At 31.1% G+C, this 24276-nt stretch overlaps 2 protein-coding genes across 4 annotated transcripts in view; one reads left to right on the top strand and one right to left on the bottom strand.

The window, feature by feature from the left end:
* LOC105151995 (hypothetical protein) overlaps nt 1-24276 on the bottom strand; it is a 35957-nt gene that overhangs the window by 1918 nt on the left and 9763 nt on the right. For 2 of the 3 annotated variants that reach the window (XM_011065999.2, XM_011066001.2), the window contains exons 2-5: nt 9614-9715; nt 6875-7060; nt 3438-3455; nt 2540-2708 (exon numbers count right to left, since the gene is read on the bottom strand). In XM_011065999.2, the coding sequence (XP_011064301.1) occupies nt 2563-2708; nt 3438-3455; nt 6875-7060; nt 9614-9698 (435 nt within the window). In that variant the 5' untranslated portion in view covers nt 9699-9715 and the 3' untranslated portion in view covers nt 2540-2562. The remainder of the gene's footprint in view (nt 1-2539; nt 2709-3437; nt 3456-6874; nt 7061-9613; nt 9716-24276) is intronic. The other variant, XM_011066002.2, reaches the window with a different exon arrangement.
* tyn (trynity) overlaps nt 2593-24276 on the top strand; it is a 196376-nt gene continuing 174692 nt past the window's right edge. Inside the window, exons 1-3 of the mRNA XM_087412159.1 lie at nt 2593-2729; nt 22040-22250; nt 22549-22793. The gene's annotated coding sequence lies outside the window, so the exon portion shown is untranslated. The remainder of the gene's footprint in view (nt 2730-22039; nt 22251-22548; nt 22794-24276) is intronic.

The raw sequence follows: 24276 nt of genomic DNA, 5'->3' as shown, positions 1-24276 counted from the left end.
ATTGCCCTCATTAAATAAATACGAACGAGGAACAAAAAATCATCTCGGTTTCGAGAATATTTACAACGTCGGAAAGGAAAGAGGGAAGAAAAAGTACTTTGGCGTCATTATATTATCGTAATTATTTTATTAGGTACTAACCAGCGTCGTCCAATCAGCGCGTTTCTCTTACGAGTCGCGTAACTCAGATAAGTTCAGATTGCTAACGGAAGGAAGAAGGAAGAAACGGGTGAAAGACGGGGAAGACGCGGTGTCGGGTGACCAATTTCGCAATCTTTATTCGATATCTTTTTCGAGAAATATCCGAGTCCGATCGCGTTGCAGTTACCATTAGTGATAGCTAGTTCGATCTTCGTCTAATCGATCTAATAAAGCATCAATCGCTTTCGTCAATCGGTTGAGACTCGTATACGCAAGTTGGCGCAATTAATGCATGTAGTTCGCTGTTCGCGGCCATTATAGAATCAGCCTCGACTAACTCAATTCCCTTCGGCACGAAGCTCGTAGGTAAAGTAATCTTTATTAATTTTAGAATTGTATTTTTGTAAAAAAAAAAAAAAAAAAAAAAATACATTGACTTTCATTCTCAGAACACAGAATCATAATTAAGTCGTACAGAATGATATCATACAGAACGTCATCATGTCGTTTGATAATTAAAAATGAACTTATAAGTGACAAATAATATCATTATATATGACAATGCCTTTGTGATCCCGGGAAAAAATGTTATTATACAGGGACATATTTTATATATGTAATTATATATAATTATATATCAAATATGTCAGTTTTTTATATAATTATATATAATAATATATGAAACATTTTTTCCTGGAATATTATTATGATTTCTATATTCTATTTGAGTTGCTCTTATTGAATGGATGAGGAATATTCCTATTTTTGACATCGAAAATGAATGGGAAAGAGGAGGAGAAAAAAAGATGCCTAAGTATTTTGGCACCACTGTAATTATCTTAAGTACAAGCGTCGTTCAATCAGCGCGTTTCTCCTACGTTATTCGCGTAATTCAGATAAATTCAGATTGCTAGCGAAACGAAGAGCAAGAAATAAGAGTATAAGAGAAATGTAGTTTCGTGTGACGCGCGCTCGAGTTTTCACGAATTATTATTCAATTATACGCGTTCTCTTCGAGAAATATCAAGTTTGTAATTGCATTGCAGGTGCTGCTAATTAGAGAGCTGTTTGATTTTCGTCGGCTCTAACGAGTTTTTAAAGGCTACGCGCAATTGGTAGAGAACTGACGTCACTATTCAAATTGTTATTCTCGATCGACGCGACTATTGTCCGTATTTAATTACATGTAATAAAAAGTTATTCCATATATTGTTGAGAAAATTTACATCATGGAAGAGGATCGAGGGAGAAAAAGTCATAAAGCGTTTTGACGCCATTACAGTGTTTTGACTGTTTCTTACTGTTTAACCATCGACCAATTAGCGCATTCCTCTTAAATCGATTCGCGTAATGCAGATAAATTCATATTGCTGACGGAAATACAGAAAGAAAAAGTGTAAATGTAGTTTCGTGTGACGCTCATGGACTGTTTTTTATTCGATTGCGTTCTCTTTTAAAAACACCGAGTTTAATTGCATCTTGAGGGCCGTTAATTAGCAGGCAACGTGATTTTCGTTGATTACGACAAATAATTCATGAATTTTTCAAAGCTCATGCGCAATTGTTATGCCATTATTCAAATTGCTTCTCGATTGAGATTGCTTTCGGAATAAAGACTCATAGGTGAGATAATTTTTTATTCATTTTAAAACGATGCTTTTGTGAAAGAAATATCAATTCGAAGTTAATCAGAAATTTTTATCACGGATGAATATGAGGGAGAAAAATGAGAAATCGTTATATGAAAAATTCTTGGCGCAAAAAAAGGAAGGACAGACGTTCTAATCTAGAGCAGTCAACAATGATATTGTAATTGTAACTTATATTTTACTGTATTTTAGTTGTTAATATTTTAATTCTGATTTTAGGTGTAGCTGTTGTCCAACTAGCATCTTCCGCGTTCATCATTCATATAATTCGAATAAAAATTCAATTTGTAACGGAGGGAAAAGGAGAATTATAGAAAAGAATAGATAAATTAAAAATGAAACATAGCTTTATACAACGTTCGTATTTTCTTGTAATCTTTCAGCCACTCATATATATTTGTTATAAAAAATATAATTCTGATCGCGTCGCGTTATTGTTAATTAGCGAACAAGTATCATTTTTATTTTATGGTATTAACAAAGTATTAGTTGCTTAATCCGCAAATCGGATGGAGTTCGTACATAGTTATTAATGCTTAAAGTTTCACCGTACAAACTTTTTATTCGATGTAATTATTTTCTCTACAGCCGTTCGTAGATGAGATATTTCTTTTTTATTAATTTTAAAACTGCATTTCTTGAAGAAAATACTGATTTGAAGTTAGAAATTCGTATTGTGTAATTAGCAATATTTTTATGAGAATTTATGAATGAGGCGGGATAATTTCAACGTATCTCATCGTTATTACCTCGACGGTGCCAAAGCCGGATGCTAGTCAGGACTACTTAATTCGAGAGCGGTGCTCTGCTCGGGATCTGAACGCTCCTCGACGACGGTGTCCAACTCCAGGGATGAGAAGGCTCGGGATCCTCTATCACCTCTTAAGGACACGGTACGTGCCGGTCGATCAATGCCAGCTGCGAAAATGCCGATAACATGTAAGTCGTATTACTAAAAAAATGTTGATATCATTAACTTTTGTTTGAACACATTCGCTATCAAAGTTGCAAGTTTTAACAATTTAAGAATATCAAAACTTATTATCTATATATGACGATTAAAGACAAGACTGTGTTTAATACGAAACAAATTAAAATATTTTCTTCCTTTTTATTCGTTTTTTTTTGCTCTGCTTGCGATTATTGAAATTCGAAGAATATTCACTGGCGGAAATTTGATTTGCCATTGACAAAACTTTCGATTAAAAATTTCTACTTAAATTAACTACAAGAATCTCTAAGATTCCTAATTGGCTAAACTAATTATACTATACGTACAAACGAACCATGCAATCTAATATTTAGCTTCAATTTTATTTTTTTTATCTAATCTAGGAATAAAAAAACGTTGCGTCAAACTCATTTTCATAAAATAAAAATGGAAATAAGTAAAGTTTCCTAATATGTCGACTATTCCAATATTTTTACTAAAAATCACGTATTGAATAATATTAATATTATCTCATTCTTATACAAACCTAATTACGTTCTAACTTGATTATCCTATGGCATTATACAAGTCACAAGCGCTGGCACATTAGATAAAAAATATTTTTTTTTTTCAAATGCTAAAGAAATTGCTGTAAATTATACATCCGAGCAAATTTCTAAGAATCGAGCGATGCTATTAACTACGTTGTATTTTACCTAAATCCTCTCTCGATGCTGTGCTTGCCAACACAAATAAACCTTTCAGTGCGGATTATTTTGTACCATATAATTTTATTCTATAAATACATTCATTCCTTTATATACATGAAAAAGTAAAAGTTACTTTTAAAGAGTAAATATTTAGATAACTGATTTAAGCTTACACTGTATGTAAAATTTAATCCTCTTTAACTTTAGAATTAGGGAGAGTTTACTGATACAATAATTAATTAAATCGATTTAACCTCTCTGTGTTAAAATTTTTTATTTATTTTTTGTATGTTTCGATGCACGTAATAATTGTATTCTCATTTAGGAGAATAAATTTTAATTGCAGAAAGATATTTAAATGAGAGAAAACAAATAATTAATAAATGTCGCATGTCACGATAATAATATGTATATTCATGATGTGATATTTTCGATAAATTTTCAACTGATTTTAATTCTTTGCGCAAACTTCTTTTAACATAAACGCAAAAATGAAATCCGGATTTGTTAAATTACTTTAAGCAATTATAAAAACAGTCATTCTTATGCAAAGTAAGCTTCAAAGATATGAATAGATATAATAAAATCTTATTTTTCGCTCTAAAGTTTTATATACATAATATTTGAATATTTATTTAACATTTAATCATTAAAATAGATATTAAATCAAATTAAAAATGAAATAGTGTGAAAATACATGCTATTTGATTAAATTGTGATAAGAAAAAATTAGATTTAAAGTTTTCAAAAAATCTACAGGTAGCATTACATGCAAATTTTTTGAAAGAAAAGATAAGTAATATATATATATATATCACTTATCTTTTTTTTCTATGACTCATCTCTGAAAATTAATAGTCACTAGAAAAATGTAAGAGTTAAATTGTACATTATGCTCATATGATATTTATGAAGCATTTATCTTCTGTTTTTTAGCAGACAATCTTTTGTTAGAAGAGAACATTGCAGACGGTAAATTTTATGTCTCGTCTACTGTGTGCACTAAATAGTGATACAAAACGACCGTCTACTATCTAGTGTTGGTGACTGGATTGTCGTAAATTGAGAGTTTGTAGCGGTTGCAACGGCTACCTTACGTCGTAGATCGTCCACGCAGGGACATAAAAAACTTTTTCGTTAGCTGGAAGAGACCGTATTAGTAGTACGTGAAGAAATAAATCTGTCTTTCCGCACTCAAGTAGATCGCGTCATCTTTAAATTTTTTTGTTTTGCGCTAACTAATACGCACAGAGAGGTTAAATTCTAAATAAAGATATGTATATTAAAAAAGCCTCACTATAAGAAGATTCAGTTGAAAAAAAATTCACCTATTATTTTTAATACTCTATCCTTTTTACATTATATAATATTATAAAAGTTTCTTTTCTAATATTAATAGTAATATATTATTATCTTCAGCTCTACATTACGTTGAAAAATTCTAAAAATGCAACTCAATCTGCAAGTATATCTAGTAATAAAAATAAATTTACACCAATTTATGTAATAAAAATTATAAAAAGGTATTTATTATACAGACAATTCTAGGTTCTTCCATTGTATTTATAAATTTCGGTATACTTATTGACACATTTGGCATTATTGTTTGTAAAATATTATTACATTATTATGTTATATGTTATATGTTCAGGCAGTTTTATTAACTATGCATTTATTTACTAAATATATTCTTCGTTAAAATAATACGTTCATTTATAAGTGAAAAGAAACATGTTTTTCTACCTTTTTCATATTGATGTACATATCAAATTGTCCATCACAATTCTAAATTAAAAATAATTTATACAATGGATGTAATGCTATCACTTTTACAAGTCATAGCATTTATGCAGACGATTTAAAGAGTTGATAACGTCAATAACGTCAACAAATTAGTTCATCGAATTACATCGATTGTTTATCGATACTTCCGCAAGCAATATGTAAATGAATGATGTTGTGGGTATATTAACGATGCAAATGCTTTTATGCAAAAACGACATTTATTTGCGGCTACGTCGCTGTTCTCTCGCAGCAAAAAGTACCGGATGCCAGTACCGGATGCCAGATAACAAAAACTTTTCGATTTAAAGCGAATTTTAGATGCGAAAACAAGAATGGCGAGATAATAACGCGGCCATTCCTGATGGTTATTCTCAACCACGCGGAAATGCATTTGCACATACGAAATCGTGTTCGGATAAAGTGTCGCACGGTTACAAGAGAAATAGCGCTCCGGAGTGTCACATATATTATCCATCGCGTTGCACTCCGCGGAAATGGATTATCAATGAACGATATAAGATCCAATTTTTGATATTACGACGTGATAGATTCGTTTGGTTGCGATGTCGTGTGTCGGTTTTCCGGATAAGAAATTTATTTCTGCTTATCGTAAAAATTTCGTAGCACAGTGATTTTCATGTGTAGCTTCAAGAATGGAATTTTATAGCATTTTACTTTAATACATTTATAGCATTTTACTTTAATATATTTTAATTTTTATATTGACAAATAATTTGTTGCCTTGATTTAGATCAGAAATAATATTTCATACATCTCTCTTACATGTTTTTTTGAGGGATATAATTTATAACATCAGTCTAGTCTACTTTGTGCTAAAAGAGCGAGAGAAGGATTTAACTGGGAATTTATCGAGTATTTGCTTTTGAATAGAAATAATCGGCTATATGTACGTCGATCATAGTTTCACACTAAAAATATCCATCGTTAGTGCATGGAATTGGAATGTTCAGGCCAGAATTCAATCTGCTGTTGAGCCCCTTCTATCCTCTTTATGTTTATTCCAATGGTCTCGTACGATATACGGTATTATTTCTATACGAGTGCATTTATGTGCCGTTGCAAGAGAGTACTTACGTATTATGCATAGGTATTATATTATGTATGTTTGTATTCAGTCAGAGAGTCGAGGAAAAAATATGTAGAGAGAAAGAGAGAGATAGAGAACAATGTAGTCGTCATTAACGAAAACATTGGAGCAAACGCTGTTGTGTTTCACATTTCTCTTTTTCTCTATAAATGCAATATTACAATCTCCAAATAAATATCATGCCATTATAAACTTGATTTGCAGCACTGTTGCTTATTTTATATAGACACAATGGTCAATATATAATATACATATTATTTTATAATTTTATTTTATATAAATATATTTATTTTATTTGGATATTTTGGATACGGTTTATGAAATTAATTTGAAAAATATTGAAGAGAGCTTCGCGCACATAAAAAAATATATTATATCTCTAATAATTTTCTCGCAGCGCTGGTTTGCACGTACTATCCGCTTGGTTAGCGTCACATTTAATTTTGCACGAGCGATTTGGTTTCTATTCAGTGTTTCTATTCACACAGCGAATATCTGTTCCGCGTAAGCGCGTGTCCTAGTTTTACTTTTAAACTCGGTGGGTGCTCACCTAGGCGATGAACCGGGCTGAAACGGACGAGGCTCAATGCGCCATGATCCAAATCACAGTTTCTTCGTCGAGCCCGTTCCCTGGCGAGTTTTGCTCTCCTTCGTAAACAGCAAATTACCATTAATGCTAACAGCGGAAATCCCAGAATGCAGGATACGATAGGTATGATTATGCTCTCCGGCGTAACTGAAAGATGTAAATTGGTCGTGCATTAGGATTTATAAGTGAATTAATACAATATTAATCTTAATTTATATACATTACTATAATACGTACATATATAATTCTCAACAACGTAATTGTCTATAACGTAAATGTAAAGTATTTATCTTCTTTAGCGACGTAGGAGCTTTTAATAATTTAAACAATGTTTTTCGACGGGTCATTTTGATCATTTAACAAGATTTAACAAGATTTAACAAGATTAAAATACTGGTGGTGCAATATTTTGTATATCCCATTTTTGAAGAATTGTTTTTGATAACATCACGATCGTTATACGAATACGTATCAAATTTATTAGATTTATCTTATCAAATTATTGATATGTCAATTACTCTCTTCTATCTTCTGATATATCAATTTTATTAATTGTTGACGATAATTGATTTAATAGATATGAATATGATTATATATGTATATACGAAAAGTTACGTAATTTTATTTTTATTATCTATGAGTATATAAATATCTTTAATGAAGTACATGTATACCACACTAGTGGTTCGTTCATTCCTGTTCACGAAGCAGATCTACATCACTAAATAAAAAGGGTATTCTCGAAAGTTTGTCAATTCATGAAAATTTCAAGCGTGTAATAAAAGCGAAGTTGCTTAAATCGAATTAGTGGGTCTTATAAGATAAGATTTAAGATGGTACTGATTAGACTTTCTATCCGTATTTAAAAAAACTTAAATCCTACTGTCTCTATTACGACAGAATTGTTCGATTAAAACTTTTTACACAACGCATAATATAGTAATGTCGACATTTCTCAATAAAAGTGTCCCAGTTCTCTCTTGGATTAAGCGCTATTTTCTCAGTATGTAATACATAAAGTTTGATTTAGCTTTTACAGTATATGCTATTCTTCCTACACGATGCAAAGAAAAGCTTGGTTCTTTTGAGAACTTTTAATCAAGATAGCGCACAACTTCTACAGAACGAGATACAACACAACTTTTTGGCTATTACAACTCTCGACGCGACTCCGACTTCATTAAATTATTTTTGCAGTAAATATTTGAAAGATAAATCTTAATTTATTACTGTATGTACATTAATTTACATTAATTGTTCGAATTTGATTTATTTATTAAAAATATTGGTAAGGGATATTACTATTAGCACATACAACTTTTTCTAAAGATTATATGCGTCATTCTGAAAAAATTAGATATTCCATATTTCGCGTATTCCATGTGCTCGTCACGTTTCTTGTATTGTGCTTATCGTGTCTCGCGTATTACCGTTTGTTGTAATTCTTAAAATTAAGGATGTGTTTTTGAATCGATGTGTTCGTGTTTTTAGTAGTGTTTTAGTAGCTGTAAATTAGAGCTATTGTGGGGATTTGAATGAAGCATAGATTGCGCGAAGTCTAAAGTTTCTAAAGTTTTATAACGTCAACTATAATTAATCCAACAGAAAACCGTGACACAAATAACTCCGTCACCTCGCTGAAGTATTTTACTTCTTGAAAAAGTGTTCTCCAAGTTCATTAAATGTCAATAGTCTATAATTGTGAATCTCTAAAATTGCATTTGAAAAAGAATTAATTTCGAATTCTGAAAATATACACAGAAAAATACGTACTGTAGACAAATAATTACTTAATATATTCAGAATCCTCTAGTAAATTTAATATTTTAATCAAGATTATAAAGTTAAAATAAATTCGATTTACTTATATAAAGTCGCTTTTTCAATTAATTTTATAAAATAAAAATTTTTTTTTTAAATTCTTTGACATAATAATGAATTTTTCTAAAATTTTTAATAAGTATATATTTTAAGATTACATTATTAAGAAAATATTTTTTATTAAAGATAACATTACTTAAGAAAAGAATATAAATTAAGTAATCACTTTTTTAGCAATAGAATGATATTTTTCTGTGTAAAATTTTTTTCATAACGAACTATCTTATGCTGTCAACTTTTATTGATATCAAGGATTTTCACTAACTTGTACAAACCGAGATGGTCCTTTGTTAGACACATCATATATGACAATTCGCACGTCACTGCACGATGGTAAACAGGCAAAGCCTTTCATCGGCGAATGATGATCGGATAACAGTACTATGTTATTGTATTAACATCGCTAACTTGTTAGTGGATTCGTGTTTCTCGTAATTTGCCATATAACAAATGGCTGGCATTAATTACATTATCAATCCGATGTCTCTCTCTCTCTCTCCTCTCTCTCTCTCTCTCTCTCTCTCTCTCTCTCTCTCTCTCTCTCTCTCTCTCTCTCTCCGCCTCTTTAAACCCCTTATGCTTCAACAACTCGTTTGTAATTAACATTGCCGCGAGCGCGATCTAATATTTTATACACAAGCGTCTAATTAAACGTCATCCCTCGCGCAGTTAATATACCGTGTCTTCAAAATGAATCTAGCGCATCTCTTAAGACAATCAACATGACATAAGTCGCCGTACATTTCTTATAATAAAGTAGAATTTAGTTTTAGCGTAATACTGAGAATTAGTATTGGAAACATGGTGTTTATAACTTACCCGTCGGATATATCAAAATCGTTGGCCTTTTGGAGTGCGGAATCGTTGGCATGGTAGGTCGACCAGCTCTCACTTCGGCCGACATTTTCCTTTGTTCTGCAACTGAATGGAAATTCACCTTTGAACTGACTTTACAGATCTCGATATACCTACATTTTGATCCTATTCGTAACATCTATTCTGTCAAATGCACATAATTAAGAGAAGACGAAATTAATGGAGAATAAAACCCAATTTGAATTTATACAAATTCTATTTTAGAATATGTCTTTTTTTCTTATTTTACAGTTATACTACGCGTAGGTAATAGAGATACAGAATACAATCAGGATGGTCTTGTTGCGCATTTCATCAATATGTATTGATGCTGTCATTTTTGATGAGTGCTTCGACGAGTTGTTATATCGGGAAACCGAATGACGAACGATTTTTATCTTTCTCGCATTGGAATGCATGTTGGTTCGCTCGTCGCTCAGCAAGCTTGGAATCGATAGCTAGCATCCGTAGCTCCAGTTTCAACGTGCGATTTGCACGCGTTGGGAATCAGTTGGCGATGTTAGCGCCTCGTCAGAGACATAAAATTGCTGCAGAACATAGAGAATCTTTACAAGAATCAAATTTCTTTGCGTTCCATAGTTGGATTTACTCGGTTACCCCCGGGATTTAAATTATTTCGCGAAGTAGTGAACAAACGTGACCCGGAATATTTTTACGCTACTAATATTATACTCGAAATAGTATATATTTAACGGATATTACTGTTTATGTAAAAAAAGAATAGATTATATTTTTACTACATAAATTATTGATATAATAATTGTTTTTAATAAAAGTTGTAATTAAATACAGTGATGTATATTACATTATATAAAATGAAATAAAGATCTTATAGTGCGTATTATATTTGATCATACCGACATTTTAACTTCATTATCACTTTTCTCATTAATATTTAATGTGTCTGTCTCAAGGGACAAAGAAAATATGAGAAGGGATTTCCCATATGCGATGTATAATTCATGGTAACCGGAGCGTTATCTTTTTCTTAATAATATTAAAAGCGCCTTAATGATATCAAAAGAGCTGTTTAAAATACAAGAAACGTTTCAGATTCTGTTCCTAATTTTTTGTTTTTACCGAATGTTGATTTTGACAAATTACGGAAGTTGCAAATAAATATTTGTGAGAGCCTTCATCTAATTAAAAAAAAAAGAAGTTATTCTCCAATAGTTATTCTCGAGGTATTCTTTCCGTATAATCAAACTTTTAATTTCTTTAAAATTCCTTGCAGACACATTCCGAATTCTTTTTAAATTCGATGTTTCTTTTGCCTTTTTTTTTAGTTTAGAACAATTGCACGAACGCATTGTACTGTCTCATGAGAAAATTGACGGTGCGAATATTGTCTGTGGTCGAAATGTAGGTGTAATAACAGCGGACGGTAGATTATCGAGAATTTGCGATATCGCCGGACGTCAGGGGCAGATAATGCGGGATAATGCGCGCACGTAAAGGCTTTGCCCAGCTGGTGTGGTTAGAGCGCAGCACAAATTGCGAAATGCAGTTAATCTCTTGCGGCGGTACAACGATTCCTTACGAAATTGAATCAATTTTCTACGTTGTCGTATTATTGTTAAACTTTATCAATTAAGAGCTTTCGTGATACATTTGCATTAAATTAAAATCAAATGTGCATATATTTTATGTGAAATAACTAATTGTTTGATCACAATTTGGAATCATCGAGTATCTATTATAATACTTTTCATCATCTCCAAGTTGCGATAATAGATCAAATTCTCATTATTCTCTCGATATCTTTTGCAGGATTCGACACATCTTTTCCTGATCGATTTTATCCAGCTTTTGTCAGTCCACCTTTATATTTTTGCCGTGACGGTTTGTTGAATGTTGCTACGTATTATAAATCATTTGGGAGTACTTAGACATGAAAAAAATGTCTGAATACAACAATTGCGAAGGAAAAGGGAACCTTTATCTTGAATGAAAAACAGCTTCGTAGGCAGTTTTTTTTGTTATGCTTAAGGGAGTGCCTGATCGTTTACTCAAGCCTACGCGATAAGATGAGATAACCTGAATTAGAAAAAAAAGAAAAAAAAATTACCATCCTCTAACATAGAAATAAGGTTGTTCTCGTTTACAAGAGATGATAAGGAATGGCATTATTTATGAAGACAAAATTTATCTGAAGAAAACTTTAGAAAAAGGTACTTTTGAACGATGACAGTGGAAAGCGCTGCGTAAATAAATATATCTTTTCAATATTTAAAAAATATTTACTGACAAAATATAGAACGTTGGATGTTTGGCCGCGGAAATCCAGGATATAAAGTTCAAACTATCCTAAAGAAGAATAAAGTCGATTTATCAATCCGCTGCGTGAAAACTTCCTGTTTTAATAAAACAGTGGATTTTGAGATATTGCTGCTATTTCAGACGTCGATAGCACTTTCACGCGTTGAGTTAAATTGTCCTATCAAGTTTTAGTCTTTTAGTAGAAACACGTCTTCTCCTCTTAGTGCATGTTCGGGAGAGCCTACGAGATTTTCTGGTTGCCAGAAAATGATAGTTACGACGTGCCTGTTATCTAAGTAGGTCGGCTAGTCCGGTGTGAAAAATCTCGTTTTACATATCCATGTGAAAGAAATAATCAACCCTCTTCAAATTTCTTGGCGTTATACGACCGTTCGTATCAAGAAGCAAAATTTTCTTCACAAGAGAATCTTGTGATTGTCGAACAGTGTGCTGGTCCTCCTGCAAGGAATTGTATATATTTAAAGAATAGAATGTAGGAGAATAATCTAGTTACGTTGATAAAATTTTCACGATCTCATCCCTGTCTTCGTGAGAACGTTCGGAAGAGATCCTTTCATCCTATCAACAAGTTTTCATCTTCTGCAATAGAGTCCATATATTATCACGCACGTTTCTCGACTGCCCGTCGCGTAAAAGCAAGTGCAAGTTAACAGCTCTATCTGCATTTCCCACATTTTGGCACGCTATCGGAATACAAGCAGTATGTACGTAACGTATATGGCCGGAGGAAGTTGGTAGTCCATATTGCCTCAACATCATGGAATGCCAAGGTATTTACGTCGTTTACGTATACGAGTTCGTCGTATACCGGTCTCGAGACAGGCGGGATGTTCGGTCCGAGTTTGCATACGACGTTGCACCGACCGGCAGACCCCGTAGGCACACTCGCGTTTATGCACATGCATGTACGAATGTGAACTCAGGCGTTTCTATGCCTCCAGTTTACGTACACGAAAGACACACGCCGGTATATATGGGTAAGATTAGAATCGACATTATAACTGTCTAACTATCTGTTCATCTGACCGCATTTGCGGTTTCATCTTGAGAATTATAGATTTGGATTTCTATTCAAATATCTCGAGAGGCAGGAAATTTCTTCTTGCTTTTACTCATTATCAAATATCACAATATAGATATTGATTGTACATGCCAAGATTACATTTGCTTAAAATTTGATTGCGACGTTTAATCTCTGGTGTTATTTACTGAACAGTGCGCGGTCGATTTTATGGTACCAAATAAAAGGTTGGAAAGAAGTAAAAAGAAAAATGTAGCCTTGTTTTTTGTAGATGACTAATATAGTTCTCATTATGTCGGTCAGATTTTGTTTAGTCCTAGAGGAGGTCATTTAAATCACATCGTTTATCATGCACTCCATTAATTAGGGCAACCTCGATCATATCAGATAAACCGCATGATTTATCCAGCCTACTCTCTCACCTTCCGCCACTTCCGCTCCACACTCTTGTTATCTTTCTTTAGGTCACGAACACGAAACTCCATTTTGACCTTTAACTACACCATATCATTGAAATTAGAACTTAGAAACCGCTAATTTGCCACTTCTAAGTTCGAAGTTGAGAGGTCGCGGTCAAGGTTTAGCTAAACATTTCCTAAATTGTACATGAAATTTATCTACTAAACGTATTCAGGAATGCAAAATTGTTCAATTGTTTACTGACTTAAGCAACAACTTCTTAATTGGTTTGCTTCTAATGTCATGCGGTGTCATGATGAACATGGCTTCGTTAGTGAGTTAGATCCTCTACTCTCTCATCGAGGTAGTTATCAATCGTAATTGCTTCTCGTAAGTCTCATTAATTCTTACTAGTATCATCAGTCTATTAATTTCCCATCTACCGCGAAACAATCATGACGATGCAATATTGCTTGTTCATGCACGTTATACTCTTTGAAAGTTGGGCTTCAGAACATTACGAGTATAATCTTGTTCCGAAATTCCGCTGAAACAAAATGAGATATGTATAATAGAAACGTGATCGTGAAACGTAAGGTTGGAGACCTAAATATGTCCCCAGCCATACAATTCCTAAGAATAAATACTTTTATTTTCTTTGCTTCTTTCACAATACTAGGAAGTAAATAAAATGTTGTTTACAAAAATAATGTCTTCAAAAAAATAATTAACAGAAAAAATATTGATAACAGAAGTTAATTATAATAATAAAAGAATATGTATAAAATATTCTTTTAAAACATATTAATAAATAAATGTTCTATATAAATGTATAAAATTTAAATATTTGAAGCAATAATAATGTGATACATATGATCTTGCACCTTTAATTTCAATAGAGTTTCTTAATCTTTTGAGGGCCGGCGTGTTTTTAATCTACTTTTTTATTTTAAGGGCTAAAACTTTTTTGCCATTGTCATGGGGGTTGAGTGGCGAAAAAGGTGGTGCTGCTGTCGAAGTCCCTAAAGGGGTCTCGAAAAGTTAATGCAGCATAGTGACAGGTTAACAGGATTTTGTTAAAAGTAACAGCTTTGTACAAGACTAAAGTATTAGTTTTTAATTTCCAGACTTAAAAATATGTCGATAAGCAATTTATTTTCAGTTTCTTGGAGGTTTAATACGTAAAGGTATTTTTCTACGAAAATTGAACGAAAATTTTGTTGATGTAAAAGATACAGCTTATTTCTCTGAAATAGCTCAAGAGAGTAGTCTCCTTCTTCAATATACCTAAATATCAATATCCCCGACACGTAGAAACTTCTCTTTCCTTTTCAAAGTAGATGTTTCAAAGTAGATAAATATCTTTAAATTTTTAATACATCCGCTTGTCAAGTCTTTTTCAATCATGACAAGCAGAATGATTTTCGTACAAGAATTTACAACAACACATTTTATTTATTAATTTTTTACGAGATTTCCGTTACGCCGTGAATATTCTCTGAAAAAGGTATAAACATAAATTCCATATTCTTTGGGAGTGAAATAATATTTCAACTTTTATTGAAAAAAATATATGAAAGAATGGGCCGCAAGTTTTTTCTATCTTGTAACAAAAAATTACTGCTGATATAATCCTTTATCTTTGTTTCTGTGTGATTGATTACTCTTGTTTCGAATCGAAGCTCACATATTTTATTCCTTTATCCCGGAAAAATACAAGAATTGCGATTTTTATGTTTCAGTGAACTGAAAAACTATGTAAATAATAGTTTATCGTTCTCGATGTATTCTTCACATTACGAGAAAGAAAATAGAATATGCAAATGTCACAGTGACGAAATAAGATATAAAGCAATAAATATCACAATATAAATAAATGAAATGTGACGAAATAACATTTTATAAACAGAAAAGAGAAATTAATTATTTATGTAAAGATTACTTAGAAATTAAATAAAATTATTTTAAACTTGATATTTTAAATATATCTTTTATTTTACGCGAATATAAGGAACTAGACTGTGAGATTACCATGAAATTATTTGATTTCGAATAATATTTATATTTAATTACTTTTTATTACGAACGTACCAGGTAGAATTTATCAATCCAATAGAGTTGATAATAATTTCACCGTAAGAATGAATGATCGTAAAACTTGTCATTACGTATGTGATTCGTTGATATGTCATGCCGTTGCTTCGATATGCCATAAATATATAATACATAAATTATATATGAATAATAATCCAGTATAACATTTGCCTAGAAAGACCGTGCTATAGTGAAAATGACGTTCAAAGAGGACAAGGAGTAGGCGCAAACTAAATTTATCATAAAGTGGCGTGTCATTGATGCATGCCTTTCCAAAGCATATTCAATTTTCCGATGATAGACAGTTTAATTATAAATATGATCTAATCCAAGTTTGAAAGTTAATGATGAAAATATTATTTTTATGCATATAAAAATTTATTATTATAAAGTAAAACGTGTTGATGACGTTGAGAAATTAGATTTAAATATGTATAATAATTTTTGCTACTTATTTTTGAAGCGGACAGATACGTGTTTTAGGATGCAGTCAATACCAGATATAATTCCAATAGGAATAACAGTTGCGAAGCATTAAGGATTGCGTGAAATTGGCGGCATTATTGTCAAACTTTCCAACAAGAAGTTTATATATAATTCAATTAATCACATGAATAAGTTCGAAGCATCTTCTCAAACTTAGATAGAATAGTTATTCACATCTGTACAAGCAATAAATTCGTAATTGTAAAGTTTTATTGGCTGAATAATTTCGTTGTGGAATTTCTCCATTGTGGAATTTTTAAATTCTTTACTAGGTATTCTTGTAATGATAGCATATTATATATTTATGCAAGATTGTGACTTTTTGACATATGCCTGATTAAATGCATGTTATTTAATCTACGAATTCTTTCATCTACATATTTTTCGTAGATATTCCTAAATATCAAAAAAGGTTATTATTTGTCGCAGCTTTCTATTTCAGTTTTTACTAATTTGTATTTTGAAATCAAGTTTTAAATTAAAGTTCTGTTGGGTTTTATTTAAAATATAATTCAAGAATCTGATATATCTTATTAAGTATTTATAATTCAAAATTAGTAGCTTTATCTTTTTTAAATAAAAAAAATTAACTTAAACTTACTCAAAAACTCGGTAATTCAAAGAAAATATATTAAGAAATTCAGTATATCATCACTTTATTTTTTAACTCGTATTACTTTTATCATAAATAATTTCACTATTATATATTATACTCTACAATACACTGTATTACAATACACTATATTACAATACATTGTACTACAATACACTAGACTTGAGATCTGAGCAATTTCGATAACCATAAGAGAGAAGTCTTGCAGCCATTAGACGTTAGTAAAACGTTCTTTCGACTATTAGATCTCTAATGGATATTAAAGGACATTAAGGTTTTCCTAATGCGTCGCATTTCAGTTCGCAAAAAAAAGCAATTTATTAATCGTACAACGTTTATACTTAAGTTTATAAATTGTAAAACACAATCATGTGACGGATAAAAACTCTAAAAACGGATTTATCAAAATTGAGAAACAGAAATGGATGACAAGGAATTTACGCGATTTATGGTTTCATGAAGATAAATGATGCAGGAAGGAAGCACATGATGCATTATAAAAAGTTGTGATGACTTTTCCGTGAGACGGACACCGTAATCTTTATTTTTTGCTGGATTCCCCGTAATTTCCTATCTTTTGAAGAGAAGTTACGCAGAGAGGAAGAGGAATTTGCCGCGTGCATTTCATAGTCTTGAATTTATATTCTGAACGTGGTCTTGGAGTTTGCATGAGCACCCTCACATTGTACCCTCGCTGAATTTATTCCAGATTGAATCACTACATTACATCCGGTGCTATATTCAGCGTTATGAGTAAACTTCTTGTCTGGTGATATCCGGGATAATATAAGATTTTTATTATTCAACTTAGGAGCTTTTACTTTTGCTGCGTATAATAAGGTCAGCAATGCTGGCATTCCGTTCCGGAGTATTCTCGAGAAATATTATTGTTAATTCTTTCCATGCAGAAATGGTTACTTAGAGGATCCGTTTATTTAATTTTATTTAGTACGTATATAATTACAATAATATCGTGCGCGAGTTCTGTTTATTTAAGAGTAAGCTGTTCAATTAATTGCATATATAAAATTTTATTTCCAGAAATAATTTTCGTTGCAATTTCCTCGTCCTTATTTCGTGGCACTTGTGATATTCATAAATATTTGAGATGCACGATAGATTATCGACTCTGTGACTAATTGATTGGCACTATTCCAATTCTTGAATAAGATATCGATTGCTGTCTGTGAATATATTAATATTTTTCTCGCTTCTATTTCTGTTTTTAAATTAATTCGATTAATACAATTTATTAAATTACGTGAATGAATTTACTTCAACATTCTTGAAGAAGCATTTTAATGAAATAATTCCAAAGAGATATTTTCTTACATTAACAATTGCAGTCTCGAATGAATGGTAAGATTGTCTCGGTTACCTCGCTGTGGACATTTACGCGGAAAAGCTTTCTTCTGCGAAAATAACTCGCGTCAAACTTCACGAAACAACTAGTTTTAAACGCTAACGAGTCGTAATTATTGCGTCAACGCATGACGTATGTAGGAAACAAATTGTTATGGTTGGGTTATTTTACTGAAATTGTAAGTACTTTACGTCTATTAGTAATCGCTACTTTTTGTGTCGCTACAAAATTATTGATTCATCTGCAAATTATATTAAATGAGAATTGATGTAATAATAATCATACACAAAAATGTCAATGTAGCAAACCGTGAAGTTTGCCACAATAAACTTGAATGTTGGCTTGCGTATGCTTGAATTGTTATAAACTGTTTTGAAAATTTATGGCTTTCTCCAGGAACGTATATATACATTATATGTTACCACTGCAGTTCGATTTATGGCAGACATTTTTGTCGATAATGCACGTGAAATGTTAACATATCCAGTTGAAACTTTATATTGTCTGAATTTTTGCAAGAATATATTGAGATAAAATTTAAAAAGCACAATTTTTGTATGGTCATGTTAAATATTTAAAATTGATTCGGATGTAATACAGAATATTGCGGAAGTAAATGCTACGTAATTAAAGTGGCTCTATTTTACAGCAGTTATAGCATAATCTGACTAATATGCACAATTTAAAATTTTTCGTTATCGTATACCCTGCTTTATCTAGATCTGGCGAAAAAGGATACGTGTTACAAAGTTTACGTGTGCAGCATACAGTGTACGCTGTACTCTTGTAGAAAAACGTGTAGACTGACATACGTGGTAATTTTTCCCAAGCTTATAGAGCGACGTTACTTTCCACAGTATCTTCCCTCTCTTGCTTCCAAAACCACTTGCAATATTTTTCGCATTTAGGTTCTGCAGGATATAATCTAACAGAGAAATATTGTCAGCCAAGTATGCGCGCATGTCGAGAAGTATTAAATTCCGCATAAATTGGATGAGACTTACTATTATATTTATTATATTATGTGCCAGTAAAATCGCGCTATTTAATAAGCGCAACCGACCGTGCCACAGTTATGTATATATACTATATATATATACATATACATATGTGTGTGTGTGTGTGTGTGTGTGTGTGTGTGTGTGTGTGTACTTTAAATTCTTACTTCAGTCATTTATAATTTGTATTTACCAAAGAATGTGTAGAATGTTATTTTACATAAAGAGTTGCGGTTTCAACGAGATACAGTTACCGTCGATGAAAGGAATAAAAGATTCGATTTTTTCTGAAATTTAATATTCTCTACGAGGAAAACGCGTAAAAAAAGTACGAGGGCAAGGTGAAAAGTTCTCGGCCTAGAAAGAATAAGTTTTTTACTTTAAAAATACATTTATTTGTAGCAGTACCATCTATGTTAGGCCGATAACTTTTCACCTTGCCCTCGTATAAACACGCATTGATATTATGTTTTTTGGAAAATAAATTGTTGTTTTTTTTAGACAGAGTTGAAAAATAATAATCCCAAATAGATTTAATCGAGCAACTATCATCGAGCTTTCGCTCGCAGAATCAGTCCACTTTTTAAATCCCATTCTCATTCTTTTTCCCGTCCGTTTCAGGACTTCTCTCGTAGATTTTCTAAAACTTGTTTTCACTGTAAACGACATTATATCTCCGGAATCTTTCCTGTTTCCATGAAAGTTCAATTTAGACTTGGGTGAATCTCATTCTAACATTTCCCGCCATTAAATGCAGCGATATGAAACTTTACAATCTACACAACGCTTTGTGTATATAATCATTAAAGTGTAAAAAGACAATTTTTTTTGTAACTGTGATTTTATCATAGAAATTTTCCAAGGAAATGCGTCGTTGTTAATTCAAATAAAAGTGATGTGTTTTGCAGATTTTACGCTTCTGTTAGTTTTGATATCAATTTTCTTATATTATGTCTCCTTCCATAAGGTGAGATATCACAGAAGAGTTTGAATAGAATTGTCTATCTGCAGATTATGTTATGACTGTCCATTGTTTTTCTCTTATATACTTCTTATATACTTCGAAGGTATACATTTGCAAGCCACTTTAAATACCTGCAGTGTTACCTCTTCGTTAACCCAGATCACTAATGTGGATTTATCCGGTGACGCATTGGAGCTGTGGTAATGAGAAAATGTGATCTTGCTCAATCCAATTTGATCGGGTAACTAAATACAATTAAGTCGTGGTTTATTAATTATCGCGCTCTTGTTCATCAATTCTATATTCTAATTAATATTAAAATTCTCGTATAACTCTCGGCGTATAACTCTTACTCTCTGCTGAATTTTTAAAGGTGATCTATCCTTAATTTTCATGCTGTGATGCCTCTTTCGCAACTTTTGAATATTTAAATTTAAATTAAATTCATGTGGTATAATAATAAAGCATTCAATTCGCATACGTATGCATATATGAGTTAATTAAAAAATAGCCTACATGATTTATCAACGCTTTTTAATATTCTATGATAATAGTTCTAGTTTAATTTTCTATATTAAACAGTTCTATAATCAGTTTTAATATTTGTAAAGTGGTAATTGGCGCTAATTATGTTGAAAACTTAACGTTAATTTACAAATATAAAATCTAAATTTTATAATTTGCGAATAGAAGAGCTGTACTAAATTGGATTTAATAAACTAACTGCGCATTTAAAGAGATTTCTTTTTAAAATGATAAATAAATAGAGAATCTTTTATTCCTATTTTTATGAATTACGACAGCTGCACTTGTGCCATTTAATAATTTAATGTGTTTCATAAATAGAGCAAACGCTCGAACAAAAGATCGTTAAGTATACAGTTGATTAATTTACGTTAGTCTGAAATAAATAAAACAAAGAAATAATTAAAGAGCTACGAACAACGTTTATGAAGGAAATGAAAATTAACTCGCTTTCCCATGATTTCATGATTAGAATATGAATTAGTACGTTTTCAGTATGCGTTTTAACGCCATGCGATATAACTGTCACTGCAATTGCGCGTCATACCGCTCACTAATTGCGACTCAGACACACAGGATAGAGCGGTGTTAGCGAATAAGAGCGAGAAATATTGATGAATGCAGAACGAAGGTTTGAGTACGAAAGTCGAGAGATCGAATGAAGGATAAGAGGAGCTGGTACGAATGATGCTAGGAAAAACTGAGATATTTAGCTTGCGAGTGAACGAAAATGCTTTTTACCGATACATGTGCTAAAGTTGATATATATTCTCTCGTTCATTCGTTCCAGAAACGAATAGCACACAAAGATTTAATTGTGCTTCCATATTGATTTTCTCTGGCTGTGATTAATTAATTAATAATATTAATATATGACTTTTGCATAAATATTCTAAAGAAATGAGATAATAATAATCTTATTTTATATGTTTTTTTTAAATAAAAAAAGGATATTTGATGTTTAATATATACGGGTTTTAGTCTTTTAATACAGCCACGTGGTTGCGGTTGTGAGTAAAATTTCTGGCTTAGAGGTGATGACTATTCTGTGGTGCGATCCCATATACATAGACTATGATTTACGGCAGAAACTTTCGACAACTTTCAAAAAGCATTCCTAAAGCATAACAATGTGAGTTAGAGAATGTACGCGTATGGTAAAAGTTCGAAAGTATTTATAATGGCTTTAAATTCCTCAAGAATTACGATATATATGATACTTCTAAATAATATAAATTAATATTAGATACAATTTTTTTTTAACATTTTGTTTTATAGATAGTTATTTATTGCGTCAGGATTATATGTATAGTAGAAGCTTCACATATTTTGCGCATGTGTTGTGTTGTTTTTTATTAAATATTTTATATTAAATGTTTTGTATTAAATGTTTTAAATATTTTATACTTTCGATTTGGTAAACATTTTTCCTATTCGTTAACATTTAAAAAATTTCTTTATTTATGAGGAGTTAACAGAAGTAATAATGTGGAGGTAAAGAAAAAAAGAAATTTTTTATATTTCCATTTTAATTTACAAATATAAAAGTTAACTAAATTATTATCTTTTTATTATATTAATTCTTTTGAACGACATATAATATTTTCTTATATTTGTATGTTATAGATTAACATTGCCACTACAAAGGATTTATTGAAGGAAAAACTAAGAGTGCGTAATTGTTTCGGAGATGTCGCGTGATTGTTGTGTTATTAATAATCGCTTCGGGAGTGTCATACAAAGTAACTGTCCGTAACATATTCGCGAGTGTTCTATAAATAATAAATTTTTGAGAGGAGAAGGAGGCCTAAGAGGCATCAGGAGCACCCTCCTTAGGGTGAGTATTATTTACTTTTCATATATTGTCATTGTTTTAACTGACTATTATTTCTTTACTCTTTTTTCTATCTTTAAATTAAAAAAAATAAAAATTAAAACAAAAAGACTTTTATTTGCAAAATTATAAAATCTTATATTTAACGAAAAGAGATTTTTTTTTTAATTATAGTTATTTTAAATATTTATATTTAAAGTATGAATATAAAATTTAAGGATATCAAAATATAATAGTTATTTTTTTAAATATTAGATATTTTGAGCGCTGCTATAATAATTTTTTTTTTCATTTGTTACAGATTAACATTGCAGTCTAATAAAGAATTTATCAAAAGAAAAACTTAATATCTGTGATCGATTCGGAGATTCGGAGATATTGCACGAAGTGTCGCGTAATTGTTGAATTATAATAATCGTTTCGGGAGTGCCGTAAAAAATATCGCGATCATAATTGTCCGCATTTTCGCGAATATTATGTAAGTGCAATGGACTGTAATCTGCGAAAAGAAGGAGAGGCATCGAGCGATGGCACAACAACCTTGGGGTGAGTTATTTATTTTATTTTAGTCTATTTTAATGATCTATTACCCTTTTATTCTTTTCTTAATCTTTTATTTAGACTAAAAAATATTAGAATGTAGAGATTTTTGCTTGTAAAACTATAAGATCTTATATTTGAAAAAAGTGTTTTTTAAAAATTACATAATTATAGATTTTAAATATTTATTTAAAGTACGAATAACAAATTTAATGAGCAAGCAATATGTTATTATTTTAATCTTCAAAATTACCTGTATTTTTTAATGTTAAAATAAAATAAATAGGAAACAATGTGCGTGAAAAATGAGAAACACTGTTTTAGCTTATTTTAATTTTTTTGTACATTTTTCTTCTCCATGTCCGCGGTAATTTAGTAAAATTTAATTTTTATTAATAATGGAGTTTTTACTGTGTATACTTGATCTCAGATTATAATTAGTTAGCGAATTTAAATATTTATATTAACAGTACTGAGCATACGTAAAAGTTTTCTTGCCAAAGAAGTTCCATTATCAAAGTTTAACAACAGAGGATTGTACCTTTTTTCTTTCGGAAAAAACTTTCTTTTTTGCGTAATATGGACGTCACAAAAAACGACTTATGCTATCGCACATATGTGAAATCGCCACTTTGCGATGGCATATTATTTATTACCAAAAGACCCAATGAATAATCGCACGTTGGCGTATCATGAGAATGATCTATTGTGATCCACCTGTTGTGTTACAATAGATCATTACTACGAATACATACTTGGAAGTAATACCATCATGTATTTTGTACATGATTATTATAAAATAGATGGCTATTTTTATATGTATATGTCACACCATAATTTACAAAATCTTCTTCGTGGTTTATGTTACCAACGGGAAACGAAAATGAATAGGAGTGCAAATCCAAGCTTATAACATTACTCGTAACATACATTTAGCAGATTTTAAATTAGTAATCCTGCAACCTTTATATAAAATAAATCTTTCTTTAAAGGTTATGTAAAAACTCTGAAAAATTTCTAGGAACATTAAAATATACTAGATTGTAAAGCATTATGATTTATACATTTACAATGCTTGAAAATATAAGAGATAAAAAATAGTTTAATTATACATATATAAAAAAAAATTAATGCTAATTTAAATTAATATAATGGACAACTAACACACAACTGACTACATGCGTGCTGTAGTAACGCAGGTTATAAATTAAATTATGAAAAATAGATATAGGAGTATATTTTTAATAAATTATGATTCCGATAATTTTGTTTCGACAGACAGAGATTGTCATCTTTCTGAGAATAACGTTTATAAAATTTGTGCGTATCTCTTAGAAATTTTAATGATTAATTTTATTGAAAGTTAGACACATCCGATAAATTATACGCTAAAGATCGCGGGAGATCAGCGATTCACATCGCATTTGAACATTCTCGGAATTCAGAGGACTTTCCTTTTATTCTTTGTTCCTTCGCCAGATTCTCAACC

This window comes from Acromyrmex echinatior, chromosome 12, assembly GCF_024713525.1.
Source record: "Acromyrmex echinatior isolate Ae372 chromosome 12, ASM2471352v2, whole genome shotgun sequence".
Lineage (NCBI taxonomy): Eukaryota > Metazoa > Arthropoda > Insecta > Hymenoptera > Formicidae > Acromyrmex > Acromyrmex echinatior.
This window is presented reverse-complemented; position numbering and strand designations above follow the sequence as displayed.